The sequence below is a fragment of the Schistocerca americana genome, chromosome 6 (genome assembly GCF_021461395.2).
Source record: "Schistocerca americana isolate TAMUIC-IGC-003095 chromosome 6, iqSchAmer2.1, whole genome shotgun sequence".
Classification (NCBI taxonomy): Eukaryota; Metazoa; Arthropoda; class Insecta; order Orthoptera; family Acrididae; genus Schistocerca; species Schistocerca americana.
In genome coordinates, this window is record NC_060124.1 from 131,928,953 (window position 1) to 131,952,810 (window position 23,858).

General features: G+C 42.9%; 1 protein-coding gene across 6 annotated transcripts in view; it reads right to left on the reverse strand.

The window, feature by feature from the left end:
* Positions 1 to 23,858, reverse strand: part of LOC124619560 (RNA-binding protein fusilli) — a 775,817-nt gene that overhangs the window by 278,744 nt on the left and 473,215 nt on the right. For all 6 annotated transcript variants that reach the window (XM_047146047.1, XM_047146046.1, XM_047146048.1 and 3 more), the window contains one exon: positions 16,360 to 16,503. In XM_047146047.1, coding sequence (XP_047002003.1) covers positions 16,360 to 16,503 — 144 coding nt within the window. The remainder of the gene's footprint in view (positions 1 to 16,359; positions 16,504 to 23,858) is intronic.

Consider the following 23,858-nt stretch of genomic DNA (forward strand, 5'->3'; position numbering starts at 1 on the left):
AACACATTTCAGATACGGAGCGAGGATAATTTGATGCCAAGTACAGCGGTATACCTCGCGAGTTTAAGTGCTTCAAGAAAATTTGTTTACGCTTCATACTCGCCTGTACTGCGGAACAGTTTTGAATTACGGGCAACAGGAACTTTTGTTTTTCGAATTTATGTACATTTTGCCCTGAGTATCCAAATTTAGATAATCCTAATTATCAATTTTCTTACGAAACTGACAGATAGCAAGACGGGTCCGAAATGGAAGCAAGTGTGTGAAACCGCACAGGAATTGTGTTGCAATCTCCATTCTTTCGACAGGTATGATCTCTTATCGCCACACTAGGGTTGCTAAGAAATAGAATACCTGCACCTTATTCCACGTGTTAGAAAAAATTTTGCGAGTTGATGAATCAAGAAAGAAAGGGCGTGGAGCGTTTTACTGAAAAAGTAGTTAAGTCCAGCACTAGATACAATTAATCCAAAAGCCAGCCAGGACATTATCGACAAGGAATCACAACAGGTAAAATAATGCAAACGTACAACACCGCACGGAAATTTAAGAAAGGGTCCTGTATCTAGTAAAATGATAGCTGACATGCTCAAAAGGGTAGAATTATAACATTTTGCGAAACAACGCTAACTTCTCTTTGTGGAAGAAATACGATTACTTGATTTGAGACGTTTAATGACAGGCAATTTGGGAACGATTTTCTGTTGGAAAAGTGGTGAATGGAGTTACGCCAGACACAGTGTACAAATAACCTTCTGGAATAATGTTAACAACTGGAAAGCGCATATACTGAAATAAAGACAGGCGACATAATTCATCAGGGAAATTTGAGGTATTCCGGCTGTAATTTTTTTTTCCTCTTTTTACTTGCCACAAACCGTCCTGCATGCCACGAAGACAAATCTGCGGACAGATGGGCCGTAAATTCGTCGAGCTACGAGCTGCTAAATCGACGATTTCAGAACAGTGACAAGTTCGTTGCTAAATGATACACAGCAGTATCAATTCTGCATTGACCTATCCAGTTTGGTGTTTTCATGGCACTTAAGGAACAGTTTCTGTGCGCAGTGCTCCACAGCATCCATGCCGATTATATCATGTACTTCCCCCCTCGAAGGCCACACAGCCCAAGCTCGTGAGACTCTGGCAACGGCACAACGCTGGGAAATGTAAAACACAATGGGGTCATGACACCTCATGTGAGCTAGACTGTAGCTGTTATGCCTGACCTCGAAACCTAGTTCCAACAATGTCCTGGAAAAGCACCACACAACATGCATGCTATTTAAAAAACGTTATATCTTTATCAAAGTGTAAATCGTTTCCCACAGAAACCCCGAACAGAACGCTGTAGTAACGTAAGTCTGGATTTTTGGGACTAGAAACTTCTGACTGTCACAGTTTTAGCGATACAGTCTCCTATTTCTACAGAAACAAATTTTTTGTTTGTTTTATACACTCTCTCACTTAAAGTGCTTTCTGGTTATCCAAATGAGCAGCGAAATCCGTTGAATGTTTGTACAAGTAAAAGCACTAACGTCAAGTCTGTGCTCTCCTTATACCCTACATGTTAAATTGTTAACTTCATATCAATACGTGAAATATGTTTCTGAATTACAATATTAATTTTTGTTTTCTATCCGACAACGTTATGCCACGATGTGTATATTTATACAATCTGCGTGAGTGGCAGAGAATTGTACTATTTTTTAAAAATATGACTACAGTAATTGTCTGTACGCAAGTAGCACTTTAGGGACTCTGATGACGTAGTAGTAGTAGTAGTAGTAGTAGTAGTAGTAGTATAGTAAGCGTAAGTTGGCAAGTATGGCACGAATGTGGCACGAGAAAGTGTCCACAAACTTGTAGATGCTATGCTCATATAATAGAAATGTCACCCCCGGAAAATGTCCGAGGAAGAAATCAAACTAATGGGCTAATGATGGAGTGATTGGCCTGTGACGTGGAGGAAGAATATACAGCAAGGTTCGACGGACATGTGTATAGCGATATCTGCTGCGCTAGTAACCGCTTTAAAATGGCCTCTAAGAATCGGATATTGTAGCTGCTCCCTTATTTTAAATTCAACTCTACTGGCAAATGTTAATTCAGTTGAGACGTACCTTGCTGAGGCGTTTAAAAAACTGTTGCTATTTTATGCCAATAATATTGCTTTCTTAAAGATTAGTCTAATTACTGTGGTTACCAATTATTCTACTACTGACGGTATTAATATGTGAAAGCAATGAGCTGCCTTTTATATTGCTTTACCGTTTCATCATTTGATTTGGAATTAATGAACTCTTGTGCATCATCCGTTCTGAAGTCAACCCATAAATGCCAGGTCTATATGCAAAATAATTTTGGGAGTTATAATATTTGTACCTTCTATTCGGCTACCCTGGAGGGTACAGTACTAAGCGTAACAGTGAAACAATGTCTTCTGCACTTAATTATCATGTTGCCAAATCGTAACAGAAATAACGAGTTTATTAAATCCGTGTATCTCCGCACGTGTCTTAGGATGGACGATTTGCTGTGAGGCTGTACACGGCACAGAATGGGCAACGTTTATTGCGATACAATCGTAATTTTGAAACTGATACTTATGTAAAGTCGTGTACAATTACACAGTAACGCTCACTTCTCTTCAATACACTCCTGTTCGTGGACTGTAGACTAGTCGCACTCCTCTTTATCCGAAACAGATGTTTAACGGATACAGCTTTAAGCTAGAGAAAAGTCGTTCCAATAAAACATGCATTTTTTCTGTCAGGGGTCGTGTTTAGTTCTTTGCTAGTTACCATCACACACAAATTAATTTTCCCCATGCTGTCAAAAATGGTAGTCCATGCATTGCGAGTGCGCATGCGAAAGATGTGCTAGGATGACACAGCTACTGTCGTGAGGTAAGGGGCGAGGTGCGGCGCCCTGGAAATATTCCAATGTTGGGAGTTGGGGCGGCCGCACAGGACGCTCGGCGGGCGCGGGCCGCTCGGCCAGCGGCCGCGTGGCTGGGAATTCCATGTTGACACTGTGACGAGGACGGTGCTTTGTGTCGATGAAGGAGATTTCTATGCCGGGAGTGCCAAAGATGGCGGACTTTGTGAAACCTTAATGGCCGACATTTCAACAGTTCATATAGAAATTAATAGTAGCCAGAGGAATCATGCTACCTCAAAAAGAAAAATGTACATTACCATTATTTGCACGATGATTCTGATGGTGTAATCAGATTTTCAATATCTTTATTAGTTTAAAGTTTAGTATCTGACTGTAAAGTAGACAAGTAACACCCTGCAACGAATTTCCAAAATGTAAACGCTTCATCCGATTTCGTCGATCGAAGTGTCTTTAGAAAGCTATTAGTGTAAACCTAAATTGGTATAAATTACAGGCATGTGACTTAAATAGTACATGAATTATAGGAGGTCAAAGTGACCGATTACTATCGATCGCGTCAGGCCTTAAGTACTCCACAGTTACACGAAAAAACGGCAGCAGCATGCTCATTAATATACTTATTCATCTATGTCCTTGTTTATATCCGATGTATACTACTCATGCAGAAATTGGTTAAATATTTACTGTGTTTTAGAAAGCGCAGAGACATTAGGCTACTGGCCACCTTTTTGTTCTATTCCTCTGGTATATGATTAATTTGTTTATGCATCTAATAATATGTGTTAGAGCGTGTTTATGGCCCAGTCGTAGGAATATTTATTTAATTTCAAGTTATTTAAATGTAACTCCAGTATTTCATATGTTTATTATGTTTGTGAGTGGGCCTTGGTTATCAATTACTGGAACATTAAACTCCGGTCCAAGCAGATATAATATTGGCACTGAGTCACATGTCAAACGACGAGTTTCGAGAACCAATTTTTTCTCAGGTTAAGAAACAATCTCCATGATATTAGAAGATAATTTACGTCAGATACTAGAAAGTATTAACAAAATGGATAAGAAAGAAGGTACTAACATTTAACTAACTTATTACACAGTACTTTGCAGAAGGAAGTAGCTAACATTTGGAAGCTGTTCTACGTTAAGGTGACTTTACCAAGCAATAAATCGCAGAGAAGTGGACTGTACAACGATCTTAAGAATAATGTTAATGAACATGGTATGTTAGGTGTTAAATATATGATTTCCGTCAATAGTCAGACAAAGCAGTTTGTACAAATTAGTCATTATCAATAGCCCACAAACTCTTATCTGATGGCTTCTTGTAGTGTGAAAAAGTTAACTCTTAGCGAAACCGTCATCGCCTGATAATTCTTTATGGGCTATTAATAATGACTAGTTTGTAGAAACCGCTATGACTGACCACGAGATTTAAATAATCTTTATCCTTAAAAATAACGTTGTCACTGATGTGCTTTGGCGCATATGAACAAGACTGCATATTTGTCGGCTGACTGAATGGCATGTGTACATGTTCCTTATGTATCCGTTTCTTTACTATCAGTTCCATCAAGCGGACGAATTACGTGCTGGGTGCTAGTACGTTTTTAATACTATGTTTACGTGAAAGTTACACTGCGATAAGCTTCGGAACAGGTCTTGAGGAGCGGAAGTAACTAAATACAAAAGGCAAGGTGCTATTTCATAAAGAGACTTACTAATGTTGGCATCATCCTAACGAAGAAATTAGAAGAAAGGTAATCGAGCTGGTTAATGCGTCCCTGATAGCTAAACAAAATTTGCCTGGTGCGTTCCTTATTTTGGTTCTCGACAAAAGTTATCTGGTGTGATAAACACAAATTAGACAACTCGTATAAGCCAGCAACCTGCCACAAGTGTACGCATCGACGCTATGTTTCTCATCTCTGGTGCAGTAACAGCTAGTAGGCTAGATAACTGCCAATTTGCGCCTTAGATTCTGTTAAGTCGGGAGGCTCATCCATTGGCTTTCAGTAACTGCGTCACGAGTCCCATTCCGTGACAACAATGCTCTCCTGGCTAACGGAAGAGGACGCTGCATTGCACGAAAAAGGTGGATTGAACCGGCGGAGCGAGAGGGAGATGTAGAGGACTGATTTTTATGTCACACGGGGAACAAAGTTTTAGTGCCTAACATTTGTTAACTTTCAATATTGTCAGGAGCCTTGTATACGTGAACTGATATAGGAACTGGCTTCATGAAACGCATCGTTTGACACGCGATGTCTAACTATGGGTGCTTGGGGCCACTAAATAGAATACATGGGTGGCATTCCTGTAAGAGCAAACATCGGACACCTCTACTTGCAGCAGCCAGAGTGGCTGCAGCGGCTTCCTTGAACTATCGACCGGAAAGCAATTACCGTACGCGGCGTGTAAGCACCCCGACTGCTAGCACAGCGGCAGCTAGCATTTAGTTCCGCAATTATGTTACGGCTCTCAGAGCTTGCGGAGAGTCTGACCCCTACAAATGGCGACACAGTTCCGCCGTTCTATTTTATAAATAAAGGAACGAGGCGTCACGAATGCCCTAACTGAACGATCCTACACCGCCGAGATTAATAGAAAGAGACTGACGAGAAGTACGAACGAGAATATCCGTACCAGCGGTTCTCTTCTCGACCCTCTTCAATAACGAATACCCTCAGCACCACACGTGAACGTAGCAAATTACTGTTCAGTAATCGAATCTACAAGTGAAAGAAACGTCTAGCAATAGCGGACACGGAGCTGGGAACTAAACAGAGACACTATCAAACAACGGTACTGCCCACGATGAAATGCGGTGTATACCCTGGGCAACAGCAAGGAAGACAAACGTGGTCCTGCTAGGCCTATAAGTTATCCAGAACAATGTACTACTCCTTGGACAACAGCCTACATGAAAAACACTAGGCCATAGAGACGGACATCATACAGGAGACGATGAAGAAATTCGCTAAAAGAACATACAACGTATTACGCAAAGTCAAAGATACAAGAAGACACCCAGAAAATGTGAAAACTACAGCATCGTGGATCTAGTACGAACAAAAAGTACGAATGCTACTGTCTGAGGCCCCACAATAAACAGAATCCAAGCTCAAGCAGAGAAGCAAGTGAACATCAAACAAAGCATTCAAAGATCAAAACTATGCAGTATAACGACGCAAAAGGGGATGAGTGGAGCGGATGGGAATGAACGAACTGAGACGAAGCAGTATAACCTCCAAACAAAACTGTGATATACGGCAAGCTGACAGATCTATACACAACGTATATGAGAAAACACCAAAACGAAAGGGAGGGTCCAACCTTTCACCAGCGCGGATTATTTTCCGGAAATTGATCGATAGTAATTCATTTTTCGTTGGCGAAAGCAACTAATCGCAACTAGTTGTCATACCTGTAAATCTTTACGTAATTGTAAGAACCGAACGAGGTGGCACGGAAGCAAGACACGGGACTCCCCCTTCGGATGACAGAGGTTCAAATTACTGTTCACCCACACCTAGGTTTTCCGTGGTTTCTCTAAACTGAGCACAAGTGGCGGGATGATTTCTTCGACAGGACCGGTTTCATTTCCCCAACGTTCTACAGACCGAGACTGTTCTTCGTCTCTAATGAATTTGTCGGTGGGGCGATAACCCCTAATCATCCGATAGAATCAGTCACAGACACTTTTTGAATTCTTTGGGATCTTTTAGGTAAAAGCAAAGTGCCTTTTAGAATATAAACAGCACATTTCGTTGAACATAGCCCACGCTAGGCTGAACGTACTGTCAAGTTACAACTCATCACACCATATAACAGTCCAGTGGTGGGAGTTGCTTAGTACTCAACACACAAACGTGTGGCTGCTCTATCATTGTACCCCATTCTCTCTAACTCCTTACGCACATTATGCAAGCTGGACTGTTGTTAGCACTTTGGAACTTACGATTCCTTCCGTTGATTTCATACGATTTCTTTCAGCCACCCTCCACAATGCTCAACGGTCCCTGTCCGTTACTACATGGGGCCAGTCTTAGTCTTGGATACGTGCTTGTTAAGAGTAAACATGAAGGAACGATCACAGCTAAACCAATAATCGACCTGGCAAGCTTCGGAAGCGTCGAAACGCCCACGGTGCATTTGTTACTCAGGTAACATCCAATGAATAGTCCAGATCCGAAGTCCCTGTGAATTCCTGACCGACCCAGTCTGCTGTTACTGCTGCTCTACTGAACAACAGAGCAACCGTTGAACTCAGTGGCAACCGCTACTTTACTAATCTATAATTATCCGCAACCGCCCCTATTAACAGCGTACTGTCGTATTAAGTGCCCCGGACCAAGTTTATTAATCAGTCAGCGTTGAACCTGTAGAGTACTTGGTTTGTTTCTCGCCCACGGGCATAACCAAACCGTCTCCTTGACGTCGCAAGAAATCTTGTGATACTCTATGAGGGGGAAGCATTTTCAAGTGCCGCACTATCGCTCAGACCAAAAAATACCCTAAGTTGCTAGCACAATAAGTATCCTGACTCCCGGGCAGTTATGAACGTCTTCCGGAAATCTCTCCTAGCATCAGCGCCCCTTTCACACGACCATTTCGGTCTACAGCACCGAAATTAAACAATGCAAAGGATGTATCGCAGATACTGGACGTTAGCTTCAAAGTGTCACGATATTTCGATGGTAAATCTAGACGCCATCATCTCGTGATCTGATATGACGTACTGAGGTGCTATCGCTTTGTGTGCTACGAATATACCAACTTCTCCAAAACCTAAACCGAAGAACGCACGTAGCGGGCAACTATACATCACCTTATGGTGGTGCCTAGGTTTCATTCGAAATATCAAGCCGCTGTGACACACACATGGCCCCAAACATTCGTAATTTTTTCTTTAAAAACGTGTGCTAGGAAAGACTTCAAACCACGTTAAATCACACCCTGAGTTGAAATCCCGATCTAATAACCACCCCACCAACAAACCATCCTCGTCACAATAGAAAAGATACGCTATGCTTCTAATCGTTCCTAACTTCATAGAGGCTCTCCCGTGACACTTAGACAGTAAACAAGGGCAGTTTACACATAATGTATTCTGCTAAAAACAAGTGCAATGCCAGTAATAGCAGTTACTGTTAAGCCAAACCATGTCCTCCGCTGAGGCCTCACCCGGAATTGTTGCCGCAACAGTTACAACTTCTCCGAAGTCATACGGAATGGAAGGGAAGCTGCTGATAATTTGAATAAAATTTTGGGTGTTAGGCTGCGTCATTGTAGAACGCTAATAATTATTTAAATAAAAAGCTTTTTAAAGTAACAAGTTCTTCAAACAGACTAAGAAGTATATTATAATTTATCCTAGCCCCATACGGACTCCTAACTCCGCATAAATTCCTGGCAGTTTGTGCGTGTGATTTTTAATTGCTATTACAAAGCTTGTAAAATTTAAAACGAAAAAGGTGAGGCGCATGCAACAGACAATAGTCAGGAGTGTAGAGAACGGCTGCCGTTGACAAAACTCACACAATTCGTATCATTTGCAATACAATAAAATTGTCAGTTACTTGGGCATTATTCAGGCATAAATTATCTACTGCAAGCGCGCCCACCTTTTTTGTTTTGAATTTTACAAGTCTTGTCATAGCAATCAAAAAAACCACAAGCACTATTTTTCAGGACTATTTGTATGAGGTTAGGAACTCGTACGGGCTAGGAGAAATTATTTTGTACTTTTTCAGTCCGCTTTAAAAACGTGTTATATTAAAAAGTATTATTTATTCAAATTATTATTTTCTGATTTTTTAAATCTTTTTTGTCTAAATCTACATGCACATAGTTACTCCGCGAGCCACTGTAAGGAGTGCGGTGGAGGGTACACTGAACCACTACTAGTGATTTCCTTCCCTGTTCCAGTTGCAAAAGAGTGCAAGGGAAAAAACGATTGCCTCTATGCCTCCGTATGAGACCTAGTTTCTCGTATCTTCTTGGTCCTCAATGCGCACTGTATCTGTGAATTGCTTTAATCTATATCTAACATTAAGTACTCTCCGCCACACACCAAACAAGAAAGCGAGTTACTATTGCATTTTCATTCACTTGATAGTTATGTTGAAAGTTTCAAGTCACTAGAAGTTAGTTTAAAATGAATTGCAAAATATCTACAGACAGACAGACAGACAGACAGACAGAAGGAAGCGACCAAATAAAAACGCGGTCAGAACTAATCGCCCTGAAGCAAAACGCTGCAAAGACGATCGAAACGTCGGTTTCATGGTTGTATTGGTGTTTGTTAATGATACGGTCTAACACCCAAAATGATTTTATTGAAACAGACACTGGCCGTGCAAGCCTATGAATACCTAGTAGCTACTGGTTAACATTGGTTACTTGAGCAGGTCTGCCTAGGGTGCACTCTATTTTTTAGCACATTCATTTCTACTGACAGTGTGTTTCAGGTGTGTAACACGACGGACTCAAAACAATATTCATCTTCTACAAAAGCGAACTTGTGACAAATAGCGACTACGCAACTACATTTTCTACAACAGAGTCAACTGCTCTGTAGCATTTTAGAACACGTAGCCTATAAGTAAAAATTTCTCTGCAACCGGATTAGGAATCACAGCGGACGTATATCCGCGTTATGTTCCGCCAGTTGTCGAACACCTGTTAGGGACAGAAGGCCCGAGAACAGGAAGAGTACCGTGTCAAAAAACCTGCTCCGCCTGACCTAAATGTCGCGTGTAGCGCTAAAACGAAAACGAAGGATAGCTACAAGGCCCCGGGGCAGCTTTCACAGCCTAAATATAATTTCTTCTCAAATCAGTGACACTCCCGTTTTTATTTTCTGGATTTCCAACTCTAGGCTATAGGCCTACTGGAACTTGAAACACAAAGTTCCTCAAAATAATCGGATGTCGTCGACGTGGATACAGCATCACGAGGCTGCGAGTGCACGTCTTGCAACATGGGACAAAGGTCAAGGGCATCTTCATTGAGCGGTGTCTCGATCTGTTGGGAAATACCACAAATACATAAAAGATGAAAGCGCAAGTACTTTGGCACTCGCTCAACGTTCATTCAGGAGTCAGCATATTCTTAAATTTTATGTGACAAGACCACGTCGCAACATGCCAGGGATCTGCTTATGTACACACACACACACACACACACACACACACACACACACCTTGTTATGCAGATATGACTGGCTTAAGCTTATTTTCCCTCTCTTGCATGGCAAACTTTCGGGAAACAATACTTGTAGCTTCCCCGCATACGAATGGTAAAAGAGGCGCTAATTTTAAGCCAATTATGTGTACCATCGCTTTTGCAGAATCATAGAGCATGTCTAGCTTTGAAAAAAACAACGGGATGTACTGAGTCCAAATGGAATTAAGATGGAATAAAGTTATCAAAAACTGGTGGCTCGCTAGCTCGTACCACACGTGTCATAATCCCACGGTAACACGTACACTAGTCATCTTGTAAGGCGGATAGTGAGACGTTCTACACTGTATCCATCTCGTAACTACTCAAACATATAAAAAATTCTTATAAATGTGCGACTAATAATTTTGGGCCATGACAAAACTGACCCAAACTCTCTAAGCACGGGTTACAATTATTTTTCCCGTTAAATGCTCCGCAATTTTCTGGAAAACAAGAAAATGAAGTTATGGGAAAAGGACTGTTCCCATGTAAGTTCTCTTTAACTATTAATTCTTTTCACTCTCTATCCTAAGAACGAGTTATCAGATCCATTGCGGAGTCAGGCTCTTTTCAGCAAAAAACAAGGCTAACGGGCAGTGGAACAGAGTGTATTACCAGTTCTGGACTGTTGCGAAAGCAAATTAAGGATTTCGATTTAATCAATTTGGCATAAGAGAATATTTTCCAGAGACTCGTGCGAGTGGTTCTTCGTTACGGTACTGCTCAAATCTTTCTAGGTGACGTATGAAACTGGGCGGAAGGAAAATACGAGGGTTGGAACTTTAATAGTAGCAAATATTTATCTACGACTTACACAAAGCAGACATGAATCAAAATTTTCCTGTCCTTGAGAGTTGTAATCAGCATTGTGCATAATTTCTTGCCAGCAATGTGGAAGCCGTAGGACACATTTAGCAGCGCCAGATGTGTTGATACATCGAGTGGAGAGGTCTACTGCCTGACAAATCTCTGTAACAGTTCTGAAACGAATGCCACAAAATGGTTGCTTCATCTCAGGAAACAAGCCCCTTCGATCGACCAAATCAGTCGTAAGTTGGTGCCACACGAGGCGGGCATTATCCTACAAAATGATGGGCGGATCCTGCAGAAAGTGTCACCGCTTCTTTCTCTAAGCTGTTCATTTTTGGAACACAGCCTGCAATCCACCACGGTCCCAGGACTTAAGCCCTTGTGATTTCAACTTGATTCCTTAGATCAAGGAAACACTCGTTGGCATTCGTTTCAGAACTGTTACAGAGATTCGGGAAATGGACGACTCCTCTCGAACCATCAACACAACCGGCGCTGCTAAAGCTATCCTACGAGTTCCGCATCACTGACAACTGGTTATACACAATTCTGGTGACTACTCTGAAGGACAGTGAAACTATGAAACATTTACCTGTTTTGTATAAGTTGTAAATAAACATTTCCCACTATTGAAGTTCCAACCCTCGTACATTTACGAACAACACACAGTTCCTAGATTTTCGCTAAGTATTTAGTGTACCACAAAGTCGAGTGATACACTACCTACTATCATGTGAAGTAATTTACTCAAACATACAATTGGCTCTAAGAGTTTTTGACAGATAGAAAGCAGTACATTATACTGGAACATTCAACGGAAACTGAAATAAAATCGTGGTAAATGACACAATGCGCATAAATAAGACAAAGAAATTGATAGTATCAGATTAACACATTAATGGCAAGATTCTAAATGCTCTCATCTCGTTCGAACATATTGCAGGACATTCTACGCAAAAGATGCGAGGTGGAATCAACAAGTAAAAACGCAAAGCTAATGCTATCTGTCCTTCAGTGCTCTTCCACAGTTCGAGGTTTGCCTTAAGTTGGTCTGACGTAAGACAAATCGTAACGCGTCGGTATGACACAGAGCTACTCAAGAATTTAAATGGGTACCTAAGGAAGAAAGGCAACAATGTAATTTAGATACCTTCTTTGCAAATTTTAAAGGCACAACATGTACGATTACCTGCATGGGAATCACAAAAAGATACGAGAGACTAGGTCGTGTGAGAGGCATAGACACACACTTCTCCCTCGGTCCTAACTTAAATGAAATAGGAGGAGCTACTCAAAATTCCCTTAACTTTGAATACTGCGTCCAAACAGCAGTACAATCTTCCGCCGCTAGGCTGCTCTAGTTGCACCTGTGAACTGCCCATTCGCCACGTGGCGTCGTCGTGTGTGCATCCGCGTAACCTTTGTTGACGATTTGTTTACACAGTGTTTTACTGTCTCTGTGAATTTCGAAATGACTGTTTCGAAGGAACAAAGGACCTCCATCTTTTAACCTCCGCGAACTGCAGCTGAAACCCAACGCTTGGTAAGGGACACAATGATCAAGTTTTGGGCCAAGGAAGATCTGAAGGGTTTAAGTGATTTGCAGAGGGCAGGGAGTTTGCGAAGAATTAGACACTGACCGTCATCTCGCACAACTCCGGAAATAATCACAGAAGTTCAAAATGGTTCAAATGGCTCTGAGCACTATGGGACTTAACATCTGTGGTCATCAGTCCCCTAGAACTTAGAACTAGTTAAACCTAACTAACCTAAGGACATCACAAACATCCATGTCCGAGGCAGGATTCGAACCTGCGACCGTAGCGGTCTTGCAGTTCCAGACTGCAGCGCCTTTAACCGCACGGCCACTTCGGCCGGCACCGCGGCCGGCAATCACAGAAGTGCACGAAGCGATAAACAAGCCAGAACACAGTCCATGATGACTCTGAAATTGTTGTAGTTTTAAACGGAAAATGTCAACTCATTCTAGTTGATGAAATGAATATACGACGAATTACATCGAAGTTTGTTCCTCGTCCTTCGAACGCCGTCTAAAAAGACACCGAACTATAAAGAACAGTTCGACATGATCCGTATTTCCGGTCCAGTGTTATAAATGAATCATGGTAGTACGTTTATGACTCAAACAGCATGCTTCACAGTGGGAGATACAATTCTATCCGCGGTTCATAAAATCCGCGAAGTTCGCTGCAACAAGTCAATGCTAGTTATACGCATACAGGATGAACTAAAACTACTGACGAACCTTCAGAGATTGTTCAGGAATACTTTGAATATTTTGGTGTAAGAGACCTGCGGCTCGTTACAAGAGTAGTAGTAGTGTTATGATTTATTCGGCTTGTTACCGCAATCACGGTGATTTCTGCGAAAATGTCTTCTGAACTTTAGTAAGGTTTCCAAAGAAATTGTGAAACAAATATGTCTTAAATCCGTTGTGTGGTCGAGAGTTTCACTTGGAACAATGAAAAGGTTGTCGTAACAAAAGTCCCTTCTTACAGAATAAGTATTTCATTTGCTTTCCCTCGGGTGCGAAGGCGGGTATCACATGGGAAGAATCAACAGAGGCTTAGATAACTATCATTGCCTTTGACTTTTGCATGGACATACGCACACACCTGCCAACATCAAAGACATGTTATGAACAGGCGTTAGGCCAGATGTACTGGCACACGCTATTGACAATGTAGGCTGGAATATGATGTTCGGAAAACAGTATCAAATTTTTGTAGGGGGAAAAAGAGGAATTGTGATGCTAAATGCAAACGAAAACCAGAATCAGTTATACAAATTAGCAGAATGAAGGAAGAGGACGAAACAGTGTTGGACAGCGGTTCGCGTCTCTCCTCTCCTGTTTGTCTAGGACGTGCAAAAGAAACAATGAAAAAGAGAGCAAAAGGTCACAAATACTCTAGTGCCTGTCATTCTTGAGCTAGTGATAAACCCAGACTAAGCTGTTAGTGATTCAAATTTTTACAGTATACTGATACGGAAGTTGTGCATTATCTCATTGAAATTCACCGCCTACACGACATATAGTACTGTATCTAATCTGTTTGTTATAATATTTTTTCTTAGTGTTAACTACGAAGTGTTGATTACTTTTATTTGGTTACGCGTAAATGGCGGAGGTCTAGCGACCGTCGACCACTATGCCTCGCGTGGGCTGACGAGTTCATCGTACCACCGGATACAGTATCCAGTTATTCGTCGTCCATCCAAGGAAATAGAAGGCCGAAATTGTATAAGTTCTGATTTGATTATGCTCGACAGTGAAATGAAACAATACCATGTACGTCTTTTAGACTTTTTAGGCTCCTCTTGAACACTCGAGACAAGTTCGTCTTTATGGACTGAGCTGAGGCATTTTTTACGTGCCCTATCTTTGTATACCATAACGACATGAAAGTATTTTATGTAAAATAACTAATATTTATTTAATGATGCATATTACCTTACGAATCCAAACTCATTATTTCATATGTGGCTATTATGGAAGTTTAATCGGATGGTTAGATGCATATAAAATTATTTAATTTCGGGAAATTCTAGACCTCAGAAGAATATTTTTGGCTTCATAATACTTAGACGACATGAATTTACAAAATAATGCTTTGGCGTTTCATGGATCGGACAGAGCTATGAATTACATGCTGACGGAAAGTGGGCAGTGCGATTACTTGAGAACTAATCCTTTGGTATGTGAACGTTGCAAAGTATTAATTTCTTGCGTAACTGTTGGCGCAGAAACCAGAGCCAGTTTAAACTCAATCACTAGTTGAGCAACGGAGAGACTTAATCACTAAATTTTACAACTTCTGAAACAAATAACTGACAATTTTCCGTTTTTGCCACACTCTTCCTCAACCTACCAATATTCACGAAATTAACGATTATAGAATTGTATGAAGTCTCAGACGAAGTTTAGGTGGTGACGTGTCGGAAGAACATGAAGTTACACTTGCACGTGAATGTCTATGGCAGTGGTTCCCAACAGGTGGTCCGCGGACCCCCAGGGGTCCGCGAGCTATGCCAGAGGGATCCACAGGATGCTATTAGAATAAAAAAATATATTAAATATATTTCGTATGACACCAGATGTTTTGTTTTGGTCGCTTCCTGCATGAGCAGTTTTAAGCTCAATATTTTTTCAATAATGTATGTCAATGTTTTTTCTAAGTACCAAAAACAGAAAACATTAAAACTCTTTATTTGGCTTTTTTAGGTACTTGATACTGTGATATGACAAGGTACCAATCATGTTCGATGAGGGGTCCTCGAGAAAATTTTGTTGGGAACCCCTGTTCTATGGTACCTGTTCTTTTGGACAACTCTGCTACACGAGCACGCTTCCCATCCTACCCGAACTCCCAGATTGCTGCACACTATTAGCGTAGCGTTACCCCATTTCGTGCACGAATCCGAAGTGGCGAGAAGGGGTTCACGGGCAGGTGACGATACGCTAGTAGCGTGCAGCAGGCTGGGAATTTGGGTGGGATGGGAAGCTGTGCTCGGATGGCAGAGGCGGTCAGGCCGACAGCTCGCGTTATGCGTCAGGTCTGGGTTGGAGTCTGGTAAGGTACAAATTTTCAGCTTCTGCCTTTGGTTCATTTCAACGGCCGAGTGCGAGCAATGACATTGAAAAGCTCTGAACATGAACTACGTTTCACATTCTGTTGGACCCGCAGCATAGTAAAAGTCGGTACAAGACATTATGAAAATGAATGCTCCAAAGGAGCTGCAATAAGGTAATATGTCTTTTTAATATCTTACACGACAGGTCTGTTTCGGCCTATTGTCATTCTCAGGTGACCTGTGAAATAACATCAGTAAGATTAACTGCACATAAAATATGGCTGTTTCACGTTTACGTTTGCGCTGGTACTTACCCTTAATTGGAAGCGACGACCGTATTCCATCTACAGTAAAGTCTGTCATATCTCGGTAAATATAATAGTTCTTGTAGTTACGAAACGTGAAAATACGTTTTGAGACATTTTGACATTTCAGTTTTGACAGTTTTTTAGTATGATATCAATCATCTCTAGTATGCTACATATTCTCTGTAAACAAATAGTATCTTACTGAAGACTGTGAAGACTCAACTATCGAAATATCTGACAAACATATTTTTACGATTCGTAACTACAAGAACTATTATACCTAACGAGATATGACAGAGAGACTTTACTACAGATGCAATCTGGTGGTCACTTCCAGCTGGACGTAAGAACCAGCGCGAATGTAAACGCAAACATCCATGATTGATGAACAGATAATCTTATTAACGTTATTTTTCGTGTACACTGTTTAAAAAAATATTACTCTACTGCAGCTTGTTCTTTGAGTCGCAGAATAGAAGAGAACTCGACACGCAGCAGCACGTGGCGCACTCACCGCCTGGATGGCGGCCTCCAGCGGCTGGCCGCTCTTGACGAGCTCCTCCGTGAGCCTCGTCTCCTGCACCAGCTGCTCCGACAGAACATTCTCGTTGATGTCCGCCGTCCGAGGTTTCACCAGGTACTGGTTCACGCCCACAACCTGCAACACGAAACGTCGGTCTCACATCAGAAATCTACCACAACACTATCTCCTGCAATACAGAAATCTCTCCTCTCACTCCAACTTTCGTTTCTTGGGTGCTGAGGCGGCTGCTGATATTTATAGTTTTAGTTCAGTTAGTATATTGCAATTTTCTGTGACAGTTACAACGGCCACCAAAATGTATTACAGTAGCCCGTGATTAGTGATGTTACCATTCTTGGTAGGGTTCATAATTGCGTCACATGATACAGGGTGCGTCAAAAAAATGTACACACTCTTTGAACTGTCGTAGACAATTTATTTCCCGTTCTACAAGGTTAAATATCTGTGAGAAAGTAATGTTATGTCTATTCAACAGGTGGCAGCAGTGGCAAGGAAGTAACTGCAACATGGCGGGCGTGCGTTTGAGCTTTGAAGCGCGGAAGCAGATAATTAAGTGGTACTATGAGTTTGAGAATGTAGCTGCGGTTCGAAGACAGTGGAGAAGTGAGTACGGTACAGAACCACCTTCAAGGCTAACAATTACACGTCTACGAGAGAAATTCGAAATTCATGGAACAGTGTGTGATGTGCACGAAGGTCGATCAGGGCGACCTCGTACAGTTACAAGTGATGATTCCACAACTGCGGTCTTGGAACTGTTTCAGCGTTAGCCTCAAAAATCTTCAAGGGAAGCGGCACATGAGAGTAATGTAAGTGCTAGTAGTGTGCTACGCATTCTGAAGAAAGGCAAGTTTCGTGTGTACATTCCAAGGCTGGTGCAACAGCTAAGTGACGACGATCCAGATCGAAGGTTAGAATTTTGTGAATGGGTTCAGGAGATGGTGAGACTTGAACCGGGATTTATGGGTAGCATAATTTGGTCGGATGAAGCCCAATTCAAACTCAATGGAATTGTCAATAGGCACAATTGTGTGTACTGGGCTGAAGATAATCCTCACATTAAAGTTGAAAATGCTGTGAATTTGCCTGGTGTAAATGTGTGGTGTGGTTTGTCTGCAAGGGGACTCATTGGGCCTTTCCGCTTTGAAGGTACTGTTACTGGATAAACGTACCTAACAATGCTTGCCGACTCCATATTCCCTCCCATTCGTGCATTAAACAGTAAACTCATTTCCAACAAGATGGCACCCCGCCGCACTATCATAGGGAAGTACGAGCATACCTGGATCACAATGTGCCAGGCCAGTGGACAGGACGCAGGGGACCAATCGAGTTTCCTGCACGCTCTCCAGACCTCACGCCTCTGGATTTCTTCGTACGGGACACAGTAAAAGATGAGGTGTACAAACGTAAACCACGTAACCTGGACACACTTTGGAATGAGATTCAGGCGGTGTGCGCAGAAATATCAATCGACACTTTGGTACGATGTACGGATTCAGTGGTGACTCGTACTCAGAAATGTATTGATGCTGAAGGCCACCAGTTTCAACATTAATCACATTTGCAAAGTACATTTATTTTTCCAATTGGACTTTAAGCTTTCCATTTCCAGAAATTTAACACTGTAGAACGGGAAATATAACTTCTATGACGCTTCAAAGTGTGTATACATTTTTTTGACGCACCCTGTATGTGAATACTGAAGAGCACGTAGATCCCGTGTACTTTGGTCAGACAGCGTTACCAACACCTGACTTGTTTTGAGTGGGACCTCATTGTAAATCTGAACTTGAGTGGTCGAATTCTGCAATACCCAGATTTGTAGAGTATTCGGCTGTGACAGTGGTCCGATGTTGGGGACTGCACGGGAACATGAGGGCAGGCGCTCATCGTCAAGATTCCGGCTGATTGTGTCTGACAACAAGAAGGGATGATTGTCGTTCAGTACAACAAGCACACTGTAACCCGTTCACAACTGCGCCTGCCGTCTGGAAACAAGTCATCGACTTCCTGCAATTTGGGTCATCCCACACCACTTGTCGGAGTCTAGCAGCAGCAGCAGCGAGCAATAAAATGCCATGCGCAAGCTGCCATTAGCACATCACATGCGTCTGGTGTGGCGCTGTGACTGGGAAGCATTAACTGCTGATGAACTACGTCGCACTGCGTTCAGCGATCAATCACCGTTCTTAACTACAACGGATGACCATCGCTGGAGAGTATGGCGTCGACCTGGTGAGATCCTTTTCTTCCAATATTTTCTAACAGCATTGTTTCTCCTGACGTCATGGTGTGGCAAGCCATCAGGTACGGTTTCAGGTCACGGCTGGTAATCATCGAGGGATCACTACACCCGGCCGGGAATCGAACCCGGAACCCCTGATCCAGAGGCAGCAACTGTAGCCCCTAGAGCGAAATGGTAGTTGGAGCAAGACGCTTGGGACAGTCAGTTTCAGAAATCGTTAGGGGATTCAACATTTCGACATAAACAGTGTGAAGAGTGTGCCCACAATACCAAATTTCAGAGTAAGGCATTACCTCTCACCACGGAGGACGCAGTCGCCGTCTGGCTTCACTTACCGACCCAGGGCGTGTGTTGTCAGTGCTAACAGACAAGCAATACTGTGTAACTGTAGAAGTCAATGTGGGACGTACGACGAACGTATAGGTTAGAACAGTGCTGTGAAATTTGGTGTTAACGAGCTATGGCAGCAGACGACCCACGCGAGTACCTTTGCTAGCAACACGACATCGCCCGCAGCGCCTCTCCTGGGACTACATCGGTTGGACCGTAGATGACTGGAAAACCGTGGCCTGGTCAGATGAGTCCCGATTTCAGTTAGTAAGAGCTGATGCTGGGTTCGAGTGTGGCGCAGACTCTACGAAGCCATGGACCCAAGTTGTCAACATGGAGTTAGGCAAGCTCGTGGCGGCTCCGTAATTGTGTGGGCTATGTTTGTACATGGAATGGACTGAATTCTGTGGCCCAACTGAACCGAGCACCGACTGGAAATATTTATTTTGGCTGCTTGGAGACCAGTTGCAGCCATTCATGGGCTAAATGTTCCCAAACAACGATGGAATTATTGTGGATGAGAAAGCGCCAAGTCACTGGTCCAAGATCGGTCGCGAGTGGTTTGAAGAACATTCTGGACAGTTCGAGTGAACGATTTGGCCGCCCAAATCGCCCGATATTACTCCTATTGAACTTTTATGAGACACAATCGAGAGGTCAGTTTGTGCACAACATGCTCCTCTGGAACACTTTTGGAATTAGGGACAGCTATAGAGCCAGCGTGGCTCAGTATTTCTGCAGCGGGCTTCCAACGACCAATTTAGTCCATGCCACGTCGAGCTGCAGCACCACGCCGGGCAAAAAGAGGTCCACCGACGTGATATTATAAGGTATTTCATGACTTTCGTCATCTCATTCGGTTTAGCTGTATGTATCGAGAATGACAGTAAGACACGATATACCAGTATTCCGGCAGCTCGTGTGTATTCGATGATGCATTGCGGTAGCAAACAGCGCAGGGCAGAACGTTACATACGACGGATCGAGTTTTTCGCGTTTTACTGTTCCTCTTAACACATATCGCATAAATTAATTTCGCAGCAACTTATTTCGGATCGCTCATGTAGTGGGCACGCAAAATTGCGCTTTAAATATTTTGTTTGTATCGGGAAACAAACGCACGTTTACCAGAGACGCTGGGCTTCGGAGTATAGTCATGGTGAGCAGCATTTACTTGAGCTGACTCCAGCCAGGTACTACAAAAAGTAAATTACAAATACCTGCCGAAACACCAGAGTAAATACGTCTGACGACTCTTAGGAGACACATCCGGTAAAATTCCACTGATTTACCGCTGTCGTGTTGCTTGTTTGTGGCTTTCCCCCTGTACCTTATTCTGTAACTTCACACGGCTGGAACACCTGCTGTAGGCTCCACCTACGATGTTGCCACAGGGTTAAGACAGCTGTTATCTGGAGACAGGGAAGCGGTAACCCCAAACACTCACACACCTCTTAAGCCCGGACGGCAGTGGTAGAGGCACTCTGCGCGCCGCCCGCACCCTCGCAGCGCAGCGCGAGAGAGCGACCCGGTTTCGCAGTGAGTCGGCGCCGCAGCCTGCGGTATCGCGGAAGCGGACCCGTTTAAGTGCGTGCCCGGGCAAGTTTCTCTGGGCCGCACCTGCTCTCCCGCGTTCATCAATCAGCAGGGCCTGTCCCCGACACCACTACCTGCCTGATCACGCACGCGACCCGACCTCGCACTAGGTTCTTTTCCTCCGTTGTGGCGTGTAATTGGGTATCCGCCGCGCAGGTATACGTTGGCTCGCGCAGGTATACGTTGGCTTGTCAGACATTAAACCGTGTCTCGTGTAACATGGGCTGTTTACCACTATGTACCTGTCTGGCAGCTGTTGGTTCAAAGTATTTACTACTGACGCGAGAACGTGCTTCAAATTTATGTGCGGTTCATACGTGCATAAAGCAGACTTAACTACAGTACTGAGTCTCTTTCTTAATAGTACAACTATTGCAGAAGAGTTAATACACTGACTTAACAGACAGCACGCGATAGTTTTTAGGTGAACTAAACACTAGCACATGTGAAATCCCCATTTTATGGTATCAAGTATAAAGCAACTTAACATGCACCTCAACATTTGGGGTTTCGCTATAACGGAACTCGCGAAACAAGAAGATACTCCCATTTCCGAGTGTTTTAGTGCATAGAAATTAATAACAGCGTTTCCACAACTTTACTTTCTACTTTCTCTAAGAAATAATTTTTTAATAAATTCATAAACGTTATGTCTCTACTCAAAAACCAAAAAATGTAGAAATGTAAATCTTCACTGTTCATGTAAGGTATCTTACTCTGCTCTCGTATCTAATAGTGTTATGCCTTTGTTATGTTTTATGTTTATCACTTTTGTACAAGTCAAAGAGGCTAGCTTATAGCTTGATTGATGCCAGTAGATATATCATTTCGAAGTCCGGTTCATGTGTCGAAGTTCCACCCAAATAGATTCCCATTACAGTATACGCATCTACCCACAATTCATAAACTCTGGCAAATTACTTAAGTTCTACTACTTGAGCAGCTGAAACATGTTAATTTTAGCCGGCCGGAGTGGCCGAGCGGTTCTAGGCGCTTCAGTCTGGAACCGCGCGACCGCTACGTCGCACGTTCGAATCCTGCCTCGGGCATGCATGTGTGTGGTGTCCTTAGGTTGGTTAGGTTTAAGTAGTTCTAAGTTCTAGGGGACTGATGACCTCAGATGTTACGTCCCATAGTGCTCAGAGCCATTTAATTTTATTTTCAACAAAAGAAGGGACGTCCCATCGACAGCGCGGTCATTAGAGCGGAGCAAAACTGAGATTACCGAAAGAAGGCGAAGGAAATCGGCCGTGTCCCCCCTTTCAAACAGATCATCCCACTACTTGCTTGGGGGGCGATTTAGGGAAATCACGGAAAACGTAGATTAGGGTGTTCGGACGCGGATTTGAATCGTCGTCCTCCCGAATTTTATCAAAAGTGATAGACTGAGAATTTCCAATCTGTAAACTACTTTTGAAGTTCAGCATACAGAAAGTAGAATAACTGTTACAACACTTTCTAGCCCAACAATACTGCACATAACGCACTAACCCATTGTCTGAAACTGGAAGGTAGAATTACACTTACTACTACTACTACTACTACTACTACTACTACTACGAAAATTGATCTTTTAAGTTTAAAGCCCGTAAACGAACCAAACGCTCATATAATTGAAATATGTCCAACGTGGACGTCAGTACCAAACAATCCCAGAAAGTGAATTCAAATTTAGTTTCTCCACATTGGCTCTCACAGCTACCTCAGCCATCTCGTTTTTACATCGTACAAACGAAAGTAATTTCTTGCCTTTCGGAAGCATCTGAATACTACCAAAGCTATGCTTATTACTCAAAGGACAGCCGTATGGGATATCAAGTGAAATGTGTGACTGGATTGAAGACATTTAGATACAAAAAGCGCAGCATGGTATCTTGGATGAAGAGTCGTCGACAAATGCACAAGTAATTTCGTGTGTGCCACAGGGGAGTATATTGGTATCTTCGCTGTTTATGTTCATATTAGTGATCTTGCAGACAAAATAATTACGTCAGACGTCTCTCAGGTTACGCGGTTACCAAGAAAGTTGTAGAGTCCGAAAAACGCTGCACAAGTATTCAGTCAGATCTTGATGACGTTTTCAAGTGGCGGAAAGATTGGCAACTTGGTTTAAATGTCCAGGAAAGAAAAAAAAATAAGTATATTATGACTACGACATCCAGGAGTCACATTCCGAATCTCAGTACCTGGGTGTAGCAATCTGTACGGGTATGAAATGGAGTGATCACACTGGCTCTGTCGTGGGTAAAGGAGATGGCAAATTTCAGCTCATTAGTAGAATACTACAGAAATGCAATCAGTCTATCCAGGAGCTTGCTTACGAAACACTGGTGCGATCGATCCTAGAATACTGCTTAACTATTTGGGACCTGTACCAAAGAGGACTTACGGGAGATATAGAACGTACACAGAGACGGGCAAATGAATGGTGCTTCACGCACGGGAAAGCGCCAGGGGGATGCTGAAGAAACTGAACTGGCCGACGCTTTAAGACAGACGCAAACTATATTGAGAAAGTGTGCTTACAAAGTTTCGACAACGAATTTCAACTGATCAACGTAGGAATGTACAATCATTTCTAACGTATCGCTCCGGTAGGGATCGCGAGCCTACAGCGCACACAGAGGTGTTTTACACAGTCACTCTACTCGCTTTCGGAACATGAACAGAACGAGTAGAAGCCCTAATAACTGGTACAATGGGAAGTATCCTCCGCTACGCATCCCTTAGTAATTTCACAATATGGATGTAGATGATGTAAAAGTTACACTATCCGTGGAACGCTCGGTTTCGCGTACTGTACTGTGTTTGCACGGATTCTGTGTCACATAACCCCGGCATGATTTCCGCTCGCCGATCGCCACTTTGACCAGCACGACCACTGCTTTACGCTCCGGACGAAAAACGAGAACCAAGATAGTGTTATAGCCCCGCCGGCCGTGGTGGAACATTCCCCGCGATCCAAGGCCAGTAGTAGTGCACGGCCACGAAAACCGGCAGCTCTCTCTCATTTCTGGAGACTGAGCAAACAGAGGAGAGGTACACGGATGGCTAGCGACGTGTAAATTCACTGTGGCATATTGGGGAACGGTGAAGTAACAGGTTGTTTCTAACAGAGGGTGACAACTGCGATGTTCAAACTACTGAGTCCTTCAACAAAGTCTAAAGCAGCATGATTTTCTTGCTAAGTAATTTGCTACGTGGTGGTGATGGTAGTGATCTAACCTGATTTCACACGGCATTTAGTATCTCTCCCATTCTTCAATGTAATATGCCATCGTCGCTTTGGTAATTT